The sequence below is a fragment of the Coregonus lavaretus genome (genome assembly GCF_964263955.1).
Source record: "Coregonus lavaretus genome assembly, contig: HAP1_SCAFFOLD_2089, whole genome shotgun sequence".
NCBI lineage: Eukaryota > Metazoa > Chordata > Actinopteri > Salmoniformes > Salmonidae > Coregonus > Coregonus lavaretus.
In genome coordinates, this window is record NW_028166084.1 from 53,315 (window position 1) to 72,907 (window position 19,593).

Here is a 19,593-nt window from a genome sequence, read left to right on the forward strand (position 1 = left end):
TTAGCCTGTAACAAGGGAAAAAGAACTTAGCCTGTAACAAGGGAAAAACCTAAAGAACTTAGCCTGTAACAAGGGAAAAACCTAAAGAACTTAGCCTGTAACAAGGGAAAAACCTACAGAACTTAGCCTGTAACAAGGGAAAAACCTAAAGAACTTAGCCTGTAACAAGGGAAAAACCTACAGAACAGCCTGTAACAAGGGAAAAACCTAAATAACTTAGCCTGTAACAAGGGAAAAACCTACAGAACTTAGCCTGTAACAAGGGAAAAAGAACTTAGCCTGTAACAAGGGAAAAACCTAAAGAACTTAGCCTGTAACAAGGGAAAAACCTAAAGAACTTAGCCTGTAACAAGGGAAAAACCTACAGAACTTAGCCTGTAACAAGGGAAAAACCTAAAGATCTTAGCCTGTAACAAGGGAAAAACCTACAGAACAGCCTGTAACAAGGGAAAAACCTAAAGAACTTAGCCTGTAACAAGGGAAAAACCTACAGAACTTAGCCTGTAACAAGGGAAAAACCTAAACAGCAGCCTGTAACAAGGGAAAACCCTAAAGAACAGCCTGTAACAAGGGAAAAACCTACAGAACTTAGCCTGTAACAAGGGAAAAACCTAAAGAACAGCCTGTAACAAGGGAAAACCCTAAAGAACAGCCTGTAACAAGGGAAAAACCTAAAGAACAGCCTGTTACAAGGGAAAACCCTAAAGAACAGCCTGTAACAAGGGAAAAACCTAAAGAACTTGGCCTGTAACAAGGGAAAAACCTAAAGAACTTAGCCTGTAACAAGAGAAAAACCTACAGAACTTAGCCTGTAGCAAGGGAAAAACCTAAAGAACAGCCTGTAACAAGGGAAAAACCTACAGAACTTAGCCTGTAACAAGGGAAAAACCTAAAGAACTTAGCCTGTAACAAGGGGAAAACCTAAAGAACTTAGCCTGTAACAAGGGAAAAACCTAAAGAACTTAGCCTGTAACAAGGGAAAAACCTAAAGAACTTAGCCTGTAACAAGGGAAAAAAGAACTTAGCCTGTAACAAGGGAAAAACCTAAAGAACTTAGCCTGTAACAAGGGAAAAACCTAAAGAACTTAGCCTGTAACAAGGGAAAAACCTACAGAACAGCCTGTAACAAGGGAAAAACCTAAAGAACTTAGCCTGTAACAAGAGAAAAACCTACAGAACTTAGCCTGTAACAAGGGAAAAACCTAAAGAACAGCCTGTAACAAGGGAAAAACCTACAGAACTTAGCCTGTAACAAGGGAAAAACCTAAAGAACTTAGCCTGTAACAAGGGAAAAACCTACAGAACTTAGCCTGTAACAAGGGAAAAAAGAACTTAGCCTGTAACAAGGGAAAAACCTAAAGAACTTAGCCTGTAACAAGGGAAAAACCTAAAGAACTTAGCCTGTAACAAGGGAAAAACCTAAAGAACTTAGCCTGTAACAAGGGAAAAACCTACAGAACAGCCTGTAACAAGGGAAAAACCTAAAGAACTTAGCCTGTAACAAGGGAAAAACCTAAAGAACTTAGCCTGTAACAAGGGAAAAACCTACAGAACTTAGCCTGTAACAAGGGAAAAACCTACAGAACAGCCTGTAACAAGGGAAAAACCCTAAAGAACTTAGCCTGTAACAAGGGAAAAACCTACAGAACTTAGCCTGTAACAAGGGAAAAACCTAAAGAACAGCCTGTAACAAGGGAAAACCCTAAAGAACAGCCTGTAACAAGGGAAAAACCTAAAGAACAGCCTGTTACAAGGGAAAACCCTAAAGAACAGCCTGTAACAAGGGAAAAACCTACAGAACTTAGCCTGTAACAAGGGGAAAACCTAAAGAACTTAGCCTGTAACAAGGGAAAAACCTACAGAACTTAGCCTGTAACAAGGGAAAAACCTAAACAGCAGCCTGTAACAAGGGAAAACCCTAAAGAACAGCCTGTAACAAGGGAAAAACCTACAGAACTTAGCCTGTAACAAGGGAAAAACCTACAGAACTTAGCCTGTAACAAGGGAAAAACCTAAACAGCAGCCTGTAACAAGGGAAACCCTAAAGAACAGCCTGTAACAAGGGAAAAACCTACAGAACTTAGCCTGTAACAAGGGAAAAACCTAAAGAACAGCCTGTAACAAGGGAAAACCCTAAAGAACAGCTTGTAACAAGGGAAAAACCTAAAGAACAGCCTGTAACAAGGGAAAAACCTAAAGAACTTGGCCTTTAACAAGGGAAAAACCTAAAGAACTTAGCCTGTAACAAGAGAAAAACCTACAGAACTTAGCTTGTAACAAGGGAAAAACCTAAAGAACAGCCTGTAACAAGGGAAAAACCTACAGAACTTAGCCTGTAACAAGGGAAAAACCTAAAGAACTTAGCCTGTAACAAGGGGAAAACCTACAGAACTTAGCCTGTAACAAGGGAAAAACCTAAAGAACTTAGCCTGTAACAAGGGAAAAACCTAAAGAACTTAGCCTGTAACAAGGGAAAAACCTACAGAACTTAGCCTGTAACAAGGGAAAAAGAACTTAGCCTGTAACAAGGGAAAAACCTAAAGAACTTAGCCTGTAACAAGGGAAAAACCTAAAGAACTTAGCCTGTAACAAGGGAAAAACCTACAGAACTTAGCCTGTAACAAGGGAAAAACCTAAAGAACTTAGCCTGTAACAAGGGAAAACCCTACAGAACAGCCTGTAACAAGGGAAAAACCTAAAGAACTTAGCCTGTAACAAGGGAAAAACCTAAAGAACTTAGCCTGTAACAAGGGAAAAACCTACAGAACTTAGCCTGTAACAAGGGAAAAACCTACAGAACAGCCTGTAACAAGGGAAAAACCTACAGAACAGCCTGTAACAAGGGAAAAACCTAAAGAACAGCCTGTAACAAGGAAAAACCCCAAAGAATTTAGCCTGTAACAAGGGAAAACCCTAAAGAACAGCCTGTAACAAGGGAAAACCCTAAAGAACAGCCTGTAACAAGGGAAAACCCTAAAGAACAGCCTGTAACAAGGGAAAACCCTAAAGAACAGCCTGTAACAAGGGAAAAACCTAAAGAACAGCCTGTAACAAGGGAAAAACCTAAAGAACTTGGCCTGTAACAAGGGAAAAACCTAAAGAACTTAGCCTGTAACAAGGGAAAAACCTAAAGAACTTAGCCTGTAACAAGGGGAAAACCTACAGAACTTAGCCTGTAACAAGGGAAAAACCTAAAGAACTTAGCCTGTAACAAGGGAAAAACCTACAGAACTTAGCCTGTAACAAGGGAAAAACCTAAAGAACTTAGCCTGTAACAAGGGGAAAACCTAAAGAACTTAGCCTGTAACAAGGGAAAAACCTACAGAACTTAGCCTGTAACAAGGGAAAAACCTAAAGAACTTAGCCTGTAACAAGGGAAAAACCTACAGAACAGCCTGTAACAAGGGAAAAACCCTAAAGAACTTAGCCTGTAACAAGGGAAAAACCTAAAGAACTTAGCCTGTAACAAGGGAAAAACCTAAAGAACTTAGCCTGTAACAAGGGAAAAACCTAAAGAACTTAGCCTGTAACAAGGGAAAAACCTAAAGAACTTAGCCTGTAACAAGGGAAAACCCTAAAGAACTTAGCCTGTAACAAGGGAAAAACCTACAGAACTTAGCCTGTAACAAGGGAAAAACCTACAGAACTTAGCCTGTAGCAAGGGAAAAACCTACAGAACTTAGCCTGTAACAAGGGAAAAATCCTAAAGAACAGCCTGTAACAAGGGAAAAACCCTAAAGAACAGCCTGTAACAAGGGAAAAACCTAAAGAACAGCCTGTAACAAGGGAAAAACCTACAGAACTTAGCCTGTAACAAGGGAAAATCCTAAAGAACAGCCTGTAACAAGGGAAAAACCCTAAAGAACAGCCTGTAGCATTGGAAAAACCTCAAGAACTTAGCCTGTAACAAGGGAAAAACCTACAGAATAGCCTGTAACAAGGGAAAACCCTACAGAACAGCCTGTAACAAGGGAAAAACCTACAGAACAGCCTGTAACAAGGGAAAAACCTACAGAACAGCCTGTAACAAGGGAAAATCCTACAGAAAAGCCTGTAACAAGGGAAAAACCCTAAAGAACAGCCTGTAACAAGGGGAAAACCTAAAGAACTTAGCCTGTAACAAGGGAAAAACCTACAGAACAGCCTGTAACAAGGGAAAAACCTACAGAACAGCCTGTAACAAGGGAAAATCCTACAGAACAGCCTGTAACAAGGGAAAATCCTACAGAACAGCCTGTAACAAGGGAAAATCCTACAGAACAGCCTGTAACAAGGGAAAAACCTACAGAACAGCCTGTAACAAGGGAAAATCCTACAGAACAGCCTGTAACAAGGGAAAAACCTAAAGAACAGCCTGTAACAAGGGAAAAACCTACAGAACAGCCTGTAACAAGGGAAAAACCTACAGAACAGCCTGTAACAAGGGAAAAACCTACAGAACAGCCTGTAACAAGGGAAAAACCCTAAAGAACAGCCTGTAACAAGGGAAAAACCTAAAGAACAGCCTGTAACAAGGGAAAAACCCTAAAGAACAGCCTGTAGCATTGGAAAAACCTAAAGAACAGCCTGTAACAAGGAAAAACCCCAAAGAATTTAGCCTGTAACAAGGGAAAAACCTAAAGAACAGCCTGTAACAAGGGAAAACCCTAAAGAACAGCCTGTAACAAGGGAAAACCCTAAAGAACAGCCTGTAACAAGGGAAAAAACTAAAGAACAGCCTGTTACAAGGGAAAACCCTAAAGAACAGCCTGTAACAAGGGAAAAACCTAAAGAACTTGGCCTGTAACAAGGGAAAAACCTAAAGAACTTAGCCTGTAACAAGGGAAAAACCTAAAGAACTTAGCCTGTAACAAGGGAAAAACCTACAGAACTTAGCCTGTAACAAGGGAAAAACCTAAAGAACAGCCTGTAACAAGGGAAAACCCTAAAGAACAGCCTGTAACAAGGGAAAAACCTAAAGAACAGCCTGTTACAAGGGAAAACCCTAAAGAACAGCCTGTAACAAGGGAAAACCCTAAAGAACAGCCTGTAACAAGGGAAAAACCTAAAGAACTTGGCCTGTAACAAGGGAAAAACCTAAAGAACTTAGCCTGTAACAAGAGAAAAACCTACAGAACTTAGCCTGTAACAAGGGAAAAACCTAAAGAACAGCCTGTAACAAGGGAAAAACCTACAGAACTTAGCCTGTAACAAGGGAAAAACCTAAAGAACTTAGCCTGTAACAAGGGGAAAACCTAAATAACTTAGCCTGTAACAAGGGAAAAACCTAAAGAACTTAGCCTGTAACAAGGGAAAAACCTACAGAACTTAGCCTGTAACAAGGGAAAAAGAACTTAGCCTGTAACAAGGGAAAAACCTACAGAACTTAGCCTGTAACAAGGGAAAAAGAACTTAGCCTGTAACAAGGGAAAAACCTAAAGAACTTAGCCTGTAACAAGGGAAAAACCTAAAGAACTTAGCCTGTAACAAGGGAAAAACCTACAGAACGTAGCCTGTAACAAGGGAAAAACCTAAAGAACTTAGCCTGTAACAAGGGAAAAACCTACAGAACAGCCTGTAACAAGGGAAAAACCTAAAGAACTTAGCCTGTAACAAGGGAAAAACCTAAAGAACTTAGCCTGTAACAAGGGAAAAACCTACAGAACTTAGCCTGTAACAAGGGAAAAACCTACAGAACAGCCTGTAACAAGGGAAAAACCCTAAAGAACTTAGCCTGTAACAAGGGAAAAACCTACAGAACTTAGCCTGTAACAAGGGAAAAACCTAAAGAACAGCCTGTAACAAGGGAAAACCCTAAAGAACAGCCTGTAACAAGGGAAAAACCTAAAGAACAGCCTGTTACAAGGGAAAACCCTAAAGAACAGCCTGTAACAAGTGAAAAACCTAAAGAACTTGGCCTGTAACAAGGGAAAAACCTAAAGAACTTAGCCTGTAACAAGGGAAAAACCTACAGAACTTAGCCTGTAACAAGGGAAAAACCTAAAGAACAGCCTGTAACAAGGGAAAAACCTACAGAACTTAGCCTGTAACAAGGGAAAAACCTAAAGAACTTAGCCTGTAACAAGGGAAAAACCTACAGAACTTAGCCTGTAACAAGGGAAAAACCTAAACAGCAGCCTGTAACAAGGGAAAACCCTAAAGAACAGCCTGTAACAAGGGAAAAACCTACAGAACTTAGCCTGTAACAAGGGAAAAACCTACAGAACTTAGCCTGTAACAAGGGAAAAACCTAAACAGCAGCCTGTAACAAGGGAAAACCCTAAAGAACAGCCTGTAACAAGGGAAAAACCTACAGAACTTAGCCTGTAACAAGGGAAAAACCTAAAGAACAGCCTGTAACAAGGGAAAACCCTAAAGAACAGCCTGTAACAAGGGAAAAACCTAAAGAACAGCCTGTTACAAGGGAAAACCCTAAAGAACAGCCTGTAACAAGGGAAAAACCTAAAGAACTTGGCCTTTAACAAGGGAAAAACCTAAAGAACTTAGCCTGTAACAAGAGAAAAACCTACAGAACTTAGCCTGTAACAAGGGAAAAACCTAAAGAACAGCCTGTAACAAGGGAAAAACCTACAGAACTTAGCCTGTAACAAGGGAAAAACCTAAAGAACTTAGCCTGTAACAAGGGGAAAACCTAAAGAACTTAGCCTGTAACAAGGGAAAAACCTAAAGAACTTAGCCTGTAACAAGGGAAAAACCTAAAGAACTTAGCCTGTAACAAGGGAAAAACCTACAGAACTTAGCCTGTAACAAGGGAAAAACCTAAACAGCAGCCTGTAACAAGGGAAAACCCTAAAGAACAGCCTGTAACAAGGGAAAAACCTACAGAACTTAGCCTGTAACAAGGGAAAAACCTAAAGAACAGCCTGTAACAAGGGAAAACCCTAAAGAACAGCCTGTAACAAGGGAAAAACCTAAAGAACAGCCTGTTACAAGGGAAAACCCTAAAGAACAGCCTGTAACAAGGGAAAAACCTAAAGAACTTGGCCTGTAACAAGGGAAAAACCTAAAGAACTTAGCCTGTAACAAGAGAAAAACCTACAGAACTTAGCCTGTAACAAGGGAAAAACCTAAAGAACAGCCTGTAACAAGGGAAAAACCTACAGAACTTAGCCTGTAACAAGGGAAAAACCTAAAGAACTTAGCCTGTAACAAGGGGAAAACCTAAAGAACTTAGCCTGTAACAAGGGAAAAACCTACAGAACTTAGCCTGTAACAAGGGAAAAAGAACTTAGCCTGTAACAAGGGAAAAACCTAAAGAACTTAGCCTGTAACAAGGGAAAAACCTAAAGAACTTAGCCTGTAACAAGGGAAAAACCTACAGAACTTAGCCTGTAACAAGGGAAAAACCTAAAGAACTTAGCCTGTAACAAGGGAAAAACCTACAGAACAGCCTGTAACAAGGGAAAAACCTAAAGAACTTAGCCTGTAACAAGGGAAAAACCTAAAGAACTTAGACTGTAACAAGGGAAAAACCTACAGAACTTAGCCTGTAACAAGGGAAAAACCTACAGAACAGCCTGTAACAAGGGAAAAACCCTAAAGAACTTAGCCTGTAACAAGGGAAAAACCTACAGAACTTAGCCTGTAACAAGGGAAAAACCTAAAGAACAGCCTGTAACAAGGGAAAACCCTAAAGAACAGCCTGTAACAAGGGAAAAACCTAAAGAACAGCCTGTTACAAGGGAAAACCCTAAAGAACAGCCTGTAACAAGGGAAAAACCTAAAGAACTTGGCCTGTAACAAGGGAAAAACCTAAAGAACTTAGCCTGTAACAAGGGAAAAACCTACAGAACTTAGCCTGTAACAAGGGAAAAACCTAAAGAACAGCCTGTAACAAGGGAAAAACCTACAGAACTTAGCCTGTAACAAGGGAAAAACCTAAAGAACTTAACCTGTAACAAGGGGAAAACCTAAAGAACTTAGCCTGTAACAAGGGAAAAACCTACAGAACTTAGCCTGTAACAAGGGAAAAACCTAAACAGCAGCCTGTAACAAGGGAAAACCCTAAAGAACAGCCTGTAACAAGGGAAAAACCTACAGAACTTAGCCTGTAACAAGGGAAAAACCTACAGAACTTAGCCTGTAACAAGGGAAAAACCTAAACAGCAGCCTGTAACAAGGGAAAACCCTAAAGAACAGCCTGTAACAAGGGAAAAAACCTACAGAACTTAGCCTGTAACAAGGGAAAAACCTAAAGAACAGCCTGTAACAAGGGAAAACCCTAAAGAACAGCCTGTAACAAGGGAAAAACCTAAAGAACAGCCTGTTACAAGGGAAAACCCTAAAGAACAGCCTGTAACAAGGGAAAAACCTAAAGAACTTGGCCTTTAACAAGGGAAAAACCTAAAGAACTTAGCCTGTAACAAGAGAAAAACCTACAGAACTTAGCCTGTAACAAGGGAAAAACCTAAAGAACAGCCTGTAACAAGGGAAAAACCTACAGAACTTAGCCTGTAACAAGGGAAAAACCTAAAGAACTTAGCCTGTAACAAGGGGAAAACCTAAAGAACTTAGCCTGTAACAAGGGAAAAACCTAAAGAACTTAGCCTGTAACAAGGGAAAAACCTAAAGAACTTAGCCTGTAACAAGGGAAAACCTACAGAACTTAGCCTGTAACAAGGGAAAAAGAACTTAGCCTGTAACAAGGGAAAAACCTAAAGAACTTAGCCTGTAACAAGGGAAAAACCTAAAGAACTTAGCCTGTAACAAGGGAAAAACCTACAGAACTTAGCCTGTAACAAGGGAAAAACCTAAAGAACTTAGCCTGTAACAAGGGAAAAACCTACAGAACAGCCTGTAACAAGGGAAAAACCTAAACAGCAGCCTGTAACAAGGGAAAACCCTAAAGAACAGCCTGTAACAAGGGAAAAACCTACAGAACTTAGCCTGTAACAAGGGAAAAACCTACAGAACTTAGCCTGTAACAAGGGAAAAACCTAAACAGCAGCCTGTAACAAGGGAAAACCCTAAAGAACAGCCTGTAACAAGGGAAAAACCTACAGAACTTAGCCTGTAACAAGGGAAAAACCTAAAGAACAGCCTGTAACAAGGGAAAACCCTAAAGAACAGCCTGTAACAAGGGAAAAACCTAAAGAACAGCCTGTTACAAGGGAAAACCCTAAAGAACAGCCTGTAACAAGGGAAAAACCTACAGAACAGCCTGTAACAAGGGAAAAACCCTAAAGAACAGCCTGTAACAAGGGAAAAACCTAAAGAACAGCCTGTAACAAGGGAAAAACCCTAAAGAACAGCCTGTAGCATTGGAAAAACCTAAAGAACAGCCTGTAACAAGGAAAAACCCCAAAGAATTTAGCCTGTAACAAGGGAAAAACCTAAAGAACAGCCTGTAACAAGGGAAAACCCTAAAGAACAGCCTGTAACAAGGGAAAACCCTAAAGAACAGCCTGTAACAAGGGAAAAAACTAAAGAACAGCCTGTTACAAGGGAAAACCCTAAAGAACAGCCTGTAACAAGGGAAAAACCTAAAGAACTTGGCCTGTAACAAGGGAAAAACCTAAAGAACTTAGCCTGTAACAAGGGAAAAACCTAAAGAACTTAGCCTGTAACAAGGGAAAAACCTACAGAACTTAGCCTGTAACAAGGGAAAAACCTAAAGAACAGCCTGTAACAAGGGAAAACCCTAAAGAACAGCCTGTAACAAGGGAAAAACCTAAAGAACAGCCTGTTACAAGGGAAAACCCTAAAGAACAGCCTGTAACAAGGGAAAACCCTAAAGAACAGCCTGTAACAAGGGAAAAACCTAAAGAACTTGGCCTGTAACAAGGGAAAAACCTAAAGAACTTAGCCTGTAACAAGAGAAAAACCTACAGAACTTAGCCTGTAACAAGGGAAAAACCTAAAGAACAGCCTGTAACAAGGGAAAAACCTACAGAACTTAGCCTGTAACAAGGGAAAAACCTAAAGAACTTAGCCTGTAACAAGGGAAAAACCTAAATAACTTAGCCTGTAACAAGGGAAAAACCTAAAGAACTTAGCCTGTAACAAGGGAAAAACCTACAGAACTTAGCCTGTAACAAGGGAAAAAGAACTTAGCCTGTAACAAGGGAAAAACCTAAAGAACTTAGCCTGTAACAAGGGAAAAACCTAAAGAACTTAGCCTGTAACAAGGGAAAAACCTACAGAACTTAGCCTGTAACAAGGGAAAAACCTAAAGAACTTAGCCTGTAACAAGGGAAAAACCTACAGAACAGCCTGTAACAAGGGAAAAACCTAAATAACTTAGCCTGTAACAAGGGAAAAACCTACAGAACTTAGCCTGTAACAAGGGAAAAAGAACTTAGCCTGTAACAAGGGAAAAACCTAAAGAACTTAGCCTGTAACAAGGGAAAAACCTAAAGAACTTAGCCTGTAACAAGGGAAAAACCTACAGAACTTAGCCTGTAACAAGGGAAAAACCTAAAGATCTTAGCCTGTAACAAGGGAAAAACCTACAGAACAGCCTGTAACAAGGGAAAAACCTAAAGAACTTAGCCTGTAACAAGGGAAAAACCTACAGAACTTAGCCTGTAACAAGGGAAAAACCTAAACAGCAGCCTGTAACAAGGGAAAACCCTAAAGAACAGCCTGTAACAAGGGAAAAACCTACAGAACTTAGCCTGTAACAAGGGAAAAACCTAAAGAACAGCCTGTAACAAGGGAAAACCCTAAAGAACAGCCTGTAACAAGGGAAAAACCTAAAGAACAGCCTGTTACAAGGGAAAACCCTAAAGAACAGCCTGTAACAAGGGAAAAACCTAAAGAACTTGGCCTGTAACAAGGGAAAAACCTAAAGAACTTAGCCTGTAACAAGAGAAAAACCTACAGAACTTAGCCTGTAGCAAGGGAAAAACCTAAAGAACAGCCTGTAACAAGGGAAAAACCTACAGAACTTAGCCTGTAACAAGGGAAAAACCTAAAGAACTTAGCCTGTAACAAGGGGAAAACCTAAAGAACTTAGCCTGTAACAAGGGAAAAACCTAAAGAACTTAGCCTGTAACAAGGGAAAAACCTAAAGAACTTAGCCTGTAACAAGGGAAAAAAGAACTTAGCCTGTAACAAGGGAAAAACCTAAAGAACTTAGCCTGTAACAAGGGAAAAACCTAAAGAACTTAGCCTGTAACAAGGGAAAAACCTACAGAACAGCCTGTAACAAGGGAAAAACCTAAAGAACTTAGCCTGTAACAAGAGAAAAACCTACAGAACTTAGCCTGTAACAAGGGAAAAACCTAAAGAACAGCCTGTAACAAGGGAAAAACCTACAGAACTTAGCCTGTAACAAGGGAAAAACCTAAAGAACTTAGCCTGTAACAAGGGGAAAACCTAAAGAACTTAGCCTGTAACAAGGGAAAAACCTAAAGAACTTGGCCTGTAACAAGGGAAAAACCTAAAGAACTTAGCCTGTAACAAGGGACAAACCTACAGAACTTAGCCTGTAACAAGGGAAAAAAGAACTTAGCCTGTAACAAGGGAAAAACCTAAAGAACTTAGCCTGTAACAAGGGAAAAACCTAAAGAACTTAGCCTGTAACAAGGGAAAAACCTAAAGAACTTAGCCTGTAACAAGGGAAAAACCTACAGAACAGCCTGTAACAAGGGAAAAACCTAAAGAACTTAGCCTGTAACAAGGGAAAAACCTAAAGAACTTAGCCTGTAACAAGGGAAAAACCTACAGAACTTAGCCTGTAACAAGGGAAAAACCTACAGAACAGCCTGTAACAAGGGAAAAACCCTAAAGAACTTAGCCTGTAACAAGGGAAAAACCTACAGAACTTAGCCTGTAACAAGGGAAAAACCTAAAGAACAGCCTGTAACAAGGGAAAACCCTAAAGAACAGCCTGTAACAAGGGAAAAACCTAAAGAACAGCCTGTTACAAGGGAAAACCCTAAAGAACAGCCTGTAACAAGGGAAAAACCTACAGAACTTAGCCTGTAACAAGGGGAAAACCTAAAGAACTTAGCCTGTAACAAGGGAAAAACCTACAGAACTTAGCCTGTAACAAGGGAAAAACCTAAACAGCAGCCTGTAACAAGGGAAAACCCTAAAGAACAGCCTGTAACAAGGGAAAAACCTACAGAACTTAGCCTGTAACAAGAGAAAAACCTACAGAACTTAGCCTGTAGCAAGGGAAAAACCTAAAGAACAGCCTGTAACAAGGGAAAAACCTACAGAACTTAGCCTGTAACAAGGGAAAAACCTAAAGAACTTAGCCTGTAACAAGGGAAAAACCTAAAGAACAGCCTGTAACAAGGGAAAACCCTAAAGAACAGCTTGTAACAAGGGAAAAACCTAAAGAACAGCCTGTAACAAGGGAAAAACCTAAAGAACTTGGCCTTTAACAAGGGAAAAACCTAAAGAACTTAGCCTGTAACAAGAGAAAAACCTACAGAACTTAGCTTGTAACAAGGGAAAAACCTAAAGAACAGCCTGTAACAAGGGAAAAACCTACAGAACTTAGCCTGTAACAAGGGAAAAACCTAAAGAACTTAGCCTGTAACAAGGGGAAAACCTACAGAACTTAGCCTGTAACAAGGGAAAAACCTAAAGAACTTAGCCTGTAACAAGGGAAAAACCTAAAGAACTTAGCCTGTAACAAGGGAAAAACCTACAGAACTTAGCCTGTAACAAGGGAAAAAGAACTTAGCCTGTAACAAGGGAAAAACCTAAAGAACTTAGCCTGTAACAAGGGAAAAACCTAAAGAACTTAGCCTGTAACAAGGGAAAAACCTACAGAACTTAGCCTGTAACAAGGGAAAAACCTAAAGAACTTAGCCTGTAACAAGGGAAAACCCTACAGAACAGCCTGTAACAAGGGAAAAACCTAAAGAACTTAGCCTGTAACAAGGGAAAAACCTAAAGAACTTAGCCTGTAACAAGGGAAAAACCTACAGAACTTAGCCTGTAACAAGGGAAAAACCTACAGAACAGCCTGTAACAAGGGAAAAACCTACAGAACAGCCTGTAACAAGGGAAAAACCTAAAGAACAGCCTGTAACAAGGAAAAACCCCAAAGAATTTAGCCTGTAACAAGGGAAAACCCTAAAGAACAGCCTGTAACAAGGGAAAACCCTAAAGAACAGCCTGTAACAAGGGAAAACCCTAAAGAACAGCCTGTAACAAGGGAAAACCCTAAAGAACAGCCTGTAACAAGGGAAAAACCTAAAGAACAGCCTGTAACAAGGGAAAAACCTAAAGAACTTGGCCTGTAACAAGGGAAAAACCTAAAGAACTTAGCCTGTAACAAGGGAAAAACCTAAAGAACTTAGCCTGTAACAAGGGGAAAACCTACAGAACTTAGCCTGTAACAAGGGAAAAACCTAAAGAACTTAGCCTGTAACAAGGGAAAAACCTACAGAACTTAGCCTGTAACAAGGGAAAAACCTAAAGAACTTAGCCTGTAACAAGGGGAAAACCTAAAGAACTTAGCCTGTAACAAGGGAAAAACCTACAGAACTTAGCCTGTAACAAGGGAAAAACCTAAAGAACTTAGCCTGTAACAAGGGAAAAACCTACAGAACAGCCTGTAACAAGGGAAAAACCTAAAGAACTTAGCCTGTAACAAGGGAAAAACCTACAGAACAGCCTGTAACAAGGGAAAAACCTAAAGAACTTAGCCTGTAACAAGAGAAAAACCTACAGAACTTAGCCTGTAACAAGGGAAAAACCTAAAGAACAGCCTGTAACAAGGGAAAAACCTACAGAACTTAGCCTGTAACAAGGGAAAAACCTAAAGAACTTAGCCTGTAACAAGGGGAAAACCTAAAGAACTTAGCCTGTAACAAGGGAAAAACCTAAAGAACTTAGCCTGTAGCAAGGGAAAAACCTAAAGAACTTAGCCTGTAACAAGGGACAAACCTACAGAACTTAGCCTGTAACAAGGGAAAAAAGAACTTAGCCTGTAACAAGGGAAAAACCTAAAGAACTTAGCCTGTAACAAGGGAAAAACCTAAAGAACTTAGCCTGTAACAAGGGAAAAACCTAAAGAACTTAGCCTGTAACAAGGGAAAAACCTACAGAACAGCCTGTAACAAGGGAAAAACCTAAAGAACTTAGCCTGTAACAAGGGAAAAACCTAAAGAACTTAGCCTGTAACAAGGGAAAAACCTACAGAACTTAGCCTGTAACAAGGGAAAAACCTACAGAACAGCCTGTAACAAGGGAAAAACCCTAAAGAACTTAGCCTGTAACAAGGGAAAAACCTACAGAACTTAGCCTGTAACAAGGGAAAAACCTAAAGAACAGCCTGTAACAAGGGAAAACCCTAAAGAACAGCCTGTAACAAGGGAAAAACCTAAAGAACAGCCTGTTACAAGGGAAAACCCTAAAGAACAGCCTGTAACAAGGGAAAAACCTACAGAACTTAGCCTGTAACAAGGGGAAAACCTAAAGAACTTAGCCTGTAACAAGGGAAAAACCTACAGAACTTAGCCTGTAACAAGGGAAAAACCTAAACAGCAGCCTGTAACAAGGGAAAACCCTAAAGAACAGCCTGTAACAAGGGAAAAACCTACAGAACTTAGCCTGTAACAAGGGAAAAACCTACAGAACTTAGCCTGTAACAAGGGAAAAACCTAAACAGCAGCCTGTAACAAGGGAAACCCTAAAGAACAGCCTGTAACAAGGGAAAAACCTACAGAACTTAGCCTGTAACAAGGGAAAAACCTAAAGAACAGCCTGTAACAAGGGAAAACCCTAAAGAACAGCTTGTAACAAGGGAAAAACCTAAAGAACAGCCTGTAACAAGGGAAAAACCTAAAGAACTTGGCCTTTAACAAGGGAAAAACCTAAAGAACTTAGCCTGTAACAAGAGAAAAACCTACAGAACTTAGCTTGTAACAAGGGAAAAACCTAAAGAACAGCCTGTAACAAGGGAAAAACCTACAGAACTTAGCCTGTAACAAGGGAAAAACCTAAAGAACTTAGCCTGTAACAAGGGGAAAACCTACAGAACTTAGCCTGTAACAAGGGAAAAACCTAAAGAACTTAGCCTGTAACAAGGGAAAAACCTAAAGAACTTAGCCTGTAACAAGGGAAAAACCTACAGAACTTAGCCTGTAACAAGGGAAAAAGAACTTAGCCTGTAACAAGGGAAAAACCTAAAGAACTTAGCCTGTAACAAGGGAAAAACCTAAAGAACTTAGCCTGTAACAAGGGAAAAACCTACAGAACTTAGCCTGTAACAAGGGAAAAACCTAAAGAACTTAGCCTGTAACAAGGGAAAACCCTACAGAACAGCCTGTAACAAGGGAAAAACCTAAAGAACTTAGCCTGTAACAAGGGAAAAACCTAAAGAACTTAGCCTGTAACAAGGGAAAAACCTACAGAACTTAGCCTGTAACAAGGGAAAAACCTACAGAACAGCCTGTAACAAGGGAAAAACCTACAGAACAGCCTGTAACAAGGGAAAAACCTAAAGAACAGCCTGTAACAAGGAAAAACCCCAAAGAATTTAGCCTGTAACAAGGGAAAACCCTAAAGAACAGCCTGTAACAAGGGAAAACCCTAAAGAACAGCCTGTAACAAGGGAAAACCCTAAAGAACAGCCTGTAACAAGGGAAAACCCTAAAGAACAGCCTGTAACAAGGGAAAAACCTAAAGAACAGCCTGTAACAAGGGAAAAACCTAAAGAACTTGGCCTGTAACAAGGGAAAAACCTAAAGAACTTAGCCTGTAACAAGGGAAAAACCTAAAGAACTTAGCCTGTAACAAGGGGAAAACCTACAGAACTTAGCCTGTAACAAGGGAAAAACCTAAAGAACTTAGCCTGTAACAAGGGAAAAACCTACAGAACTTAGCCTGTAACAAGGGAAAAACCTAAAGAACTTAGCCTGTAACAAGGGGAAAACCTAAAGAACTTAGCCTGTAACAAGGGAAAAACCTACAGAACTTAGCCTGTAACAAGGGAAAAACCTAAAGAACTTAGCCTGTAACAAGGGAAAAACCTACAGAACAGCCTGTAACAAGGGAAAAACCCTAAAGAACTTAGCCTGTAACAAGGGAAAAACCTAAAGAACTTAGCCTGTAACAAGGGAAAAACCTAAAGAACTTAGCCTGTAACAAGGGAAAAACCTAAAGAACTTAGCCTGTAACAAGGGAAAAACCTAAAGAACTTAGCCTGTAACAAGGGAAAACCCTAAAGAACTTAGCCTGTAACAAGGGAAAAACCTACAGAACTTAGCCTGTAACAAGGGAAAAACCTACAGAACTTAGCCTGTAGCAAGGGAAAAACCTACAGAACTTAGCCTGTAACAAGGGAAAAATCCTAAAGAACAGCCTGTAACAAGGGAAAAACCCTAAAGAACAGCCTGTAACAAGGGAAAAACCTAAAGAACAGCCTGTAACAAGGGAAAAACCTACAGAACTTAGCCTGTAACAAGGGAAAATCCTAAAGAACAGCCTGTAACAAGGGAAAAACCCTAAAGAACAGCCTGTAGCATTGGAAAAACCTCAAGAACTTAGCCTGTAACAAGGGAAAAACCTACAGAATAGCCTGTAACAAGGGAAAACCCTACAGAACAGCCTGTAACAAGGGAAAAACCTACAGAACAGCCTGTAACAAGGGAAAAACCTACAGAACAGCCTGTAACAAGGGAAAATCCTACAGAAAAGCCTGTAACAAGGGAAAAACCCTAAAGAACAGCCTGTAACAAGGGGAAAACCTAAAGAACTTAGCCTGTAACAAGGGAAAAACCTACAGAACAGCCTGTAACAAGGGAAAAACCTACAGAACAGCCTGTAACAAGGGAAAATCCTACAGAACAGCCTGTAACAAGGGAAAATCCTACAGAACAGCCTGTAACAAGGGAAAAACCTACAGAACAGCCTGTAACAAGGGAAAATCCTACAGAACAGCCTGTAACAAGGGAAAAACCTAAAGAACAGCCTGTAACAAGGGAAAAACCTACAGAACAGCCTGTAACAAGGGAAAAACCTACAGAACAGCCTGTAACAAGGGAAAAACCTACAGAACAGCCTGTAACAAGGGAAAAACCCTAAAGAACAGCCTGTAACAAGGGAAAAACCTAAAGAACAGCCTGTAACAAGGGAAAAACCCTAAAGAACAGCCTGTAGCATTGGAAAAACCTAAAGAACTTAGCCTGTAACAAGAGTCCAGGGTTTTTTAGGGGTTTAGGAGAAACGCTTTGTCCTATTTATGACAATGCTTTGTTTATTGATATCCAGTCAGTGTGTGTGTCCACAGCTCTGGTGTGTCTGTGATCAAATCAAATCAAATCAAATCAAATTTTATTGGTCACATGCGCCGAATACAACAGGTGCAGACATTACAGTGAAATGCTTACTTACAGCCCTTAACCAACAGTGCATTTATTTTAAACAAAAAAAGTAAGAATAAAACAACAACAAAAAAAGTGTTGAGAAAAAAAGAGCAGAAGTAAAAATAAAGTGACAGTAGGGAGGCTATATATACAGGGGGGTACCGTTGATATGTGTGTCCACAGCGTTTGTGTGTGTATGTATGATGTTATGACGTGTGTGTGTGTCCACAGCGCTGGTGTGTGTGTGTGTGTGTGTGATGTTATGATGTGTGTGTGTGTGTGATGTTATGATGTGTGTTTGTGTCCACAGTGTTGGTGTGTGTGTGTGTGTGATGTTATGATGTGTGTGTGTGTGTGTGTCCACAGTGTTGGTGTGTGTGGTGCGTGTGGAGGGGACTCCGTATCTCTGCCAGACAGATGAGGTGGGGGAGATCTGTGTCAGTTCTGGCAGCACCGGCAGCACCGGCATGGCATACTACGGCCTCCCGGGAATGACCAAGAACATCTTCCAGGTTTGTACTGTCACTTTGAGATTTAACAGCCATAGTGGTCAGGTTGTTATTGCAAAATAACACGTATCCTCAATTACTGTCCTGGTTAAATAAAGGCAATACTGAGTGACTCATGTTGTATAGTCCTGTTACCTGTTCCAGATCATCCCAGTAACAGCATTAGGAGCTGTGTATAGTCCTGTTACCTGTTCCAGATCGTCCCAGTAACAGCATTAGGAGCTGTGTATAGTCCTGTTACCTGTTCCAGATCATCCCAGTAACAGCATTAGGAGCTGTGTATAGTCCTGTTACCTGTTCCAGATCATCCCAGTAACAGCATTAGGAGCTGTGTATAGTCCTGTTACCTGTTCCAGATCATCCCAGTAACAGCATTAGGAGCTGTGTATAGTCCTGTTACCTGTTCCAGATCATCCCAGTAACATCATTAGGAGCTGTGTATAGTCCTGTTACCTGTTCCAGATCATCCCAGTAACAGCATTAGGAGCTGTGTATAGTCCTGTTACCTGTTCCAGATCATCCCAGTAACAGCATTAGGAGCTGTGTATAGTCCTGTTACCTGTTCCAGATCATCCCAGTAACAGCATTAGGAGCTGTGTATAGTCCTGTTACCTGTTCCAGATCATCCCAGTAACAGCATTAGGAGCTGTGTATAGTCCTGTTACCTGTTCCAGATCATCCCAGTAACAGCATTAGGAGCTGTGCATAGTCCTGTTACCTGTTCCAGATCGTCCCAGTAACAGCATTAGGAGCTGTGTATAGTCCTGTTACCTGTTCCAGATCGTCCCAGTAACAGCATTAGGAGCTGTGTATAGTCCTGTTACCTGTTCCAGATCGTCCCAGTAACAGCATTAGGAGCTGTGTATAGTCCTGTTACCTGTTCCAGATCATCCCAGTAACAGCATTAGGAGCTGTGTATAGTCCTGTTACCTGTTCCAGATCATCCCAGTAACAGCATTAGGAGCTGTGTATAGTCCTGTTACCTGTTCCAGATCGTCCCAGTAACAGCATTAGGAGCTGTGTATAGTCCTGTTACCTGTTCCAGATCGTCCCAGTAACAGCATTAGGAGCTGTGTATAGTCCTGTTACCTGTTCCAGATCGTCCCAGTAACAGCATTAGGAGTTGTGTATAGTCCTGTTACCTGTTCCAGATCGTCCCAGTAACAGCATTAGGAGCTGTGTATAGTCCTGTTACCTGTTCCAGATCGTCCCAGTAACAGCATTAGGAGCTGTGTATAGTCCTGTTACCTGTTCCAGATCGTCCCAGTAACAGCATTAGGAGCTGTGTATAGTCCTGTTACCTGTTCCAGATCATCCCAGTAACAGCATTAGGAGCTGTGTATAGTCCTGTTACCTGTTCCAGATCATCCCAGTAACAGCATTAGGAGCTGTGTATAGTCCTGTTACCTGTTCCAGATCGTCCCAGTAACAGCATTAGGAGCTGTGTATAGTCCTGTTACCTGTTCCAGATCGTCCCAGTAACAGCATTAGGAGCTGTGTATAGTCCTGTTACCTGTTCCAGATCGTCCCAGTAACAGCATTAGGAGCTGTGTATAGTCCTGAGTGGCGCAGTGGTCTAAGGCGCTGCATCGCAGTGCTAACTGTGCCACTAGAGATCCTGGTTCGAATCCAGGCTCTGTCGCAGCCGGCCGCGACCGGGAGACTCATGGGCGGCGCACAATTGGCCCAGCGTCGTCCAGGGTAGGGGAGGGAATGGCCGGCAGGGATGTAGCTCAGTTGATAGAGCATGGTGTTTGCAACGCCAGGGTTGTGGGTTCGATTCCCACGGGGGGCCAGTATAAAAATATATA

The 19,593-nt window shown here is 41.0% G+C and overlaps 1 protein-coding gene across 1 annotated transcript in view; it reads left to right on the top strand.

Moving 5' to 3' along the window:
• The window catches only part of LOC311115117 (disco-interacting protein 2 homolog A-like), a gene marked incomplete at both ends in the record, with an annotated part of 89,323 nt that overhangs the window by 53,220 nt on the left and 16,510 nt on the right, over positions 1-19,593 (top strand). The window contains one exon of the mRNA XM_084190324.1: positions 17,640-17,785. Coding sequence (XP_084046450.1) covers positions 17,640-17,785 — 146 coding nt within the window. The remainder of the gene's footprint in view (positions 1-17,639; positions 17,786-19,593) is intronic.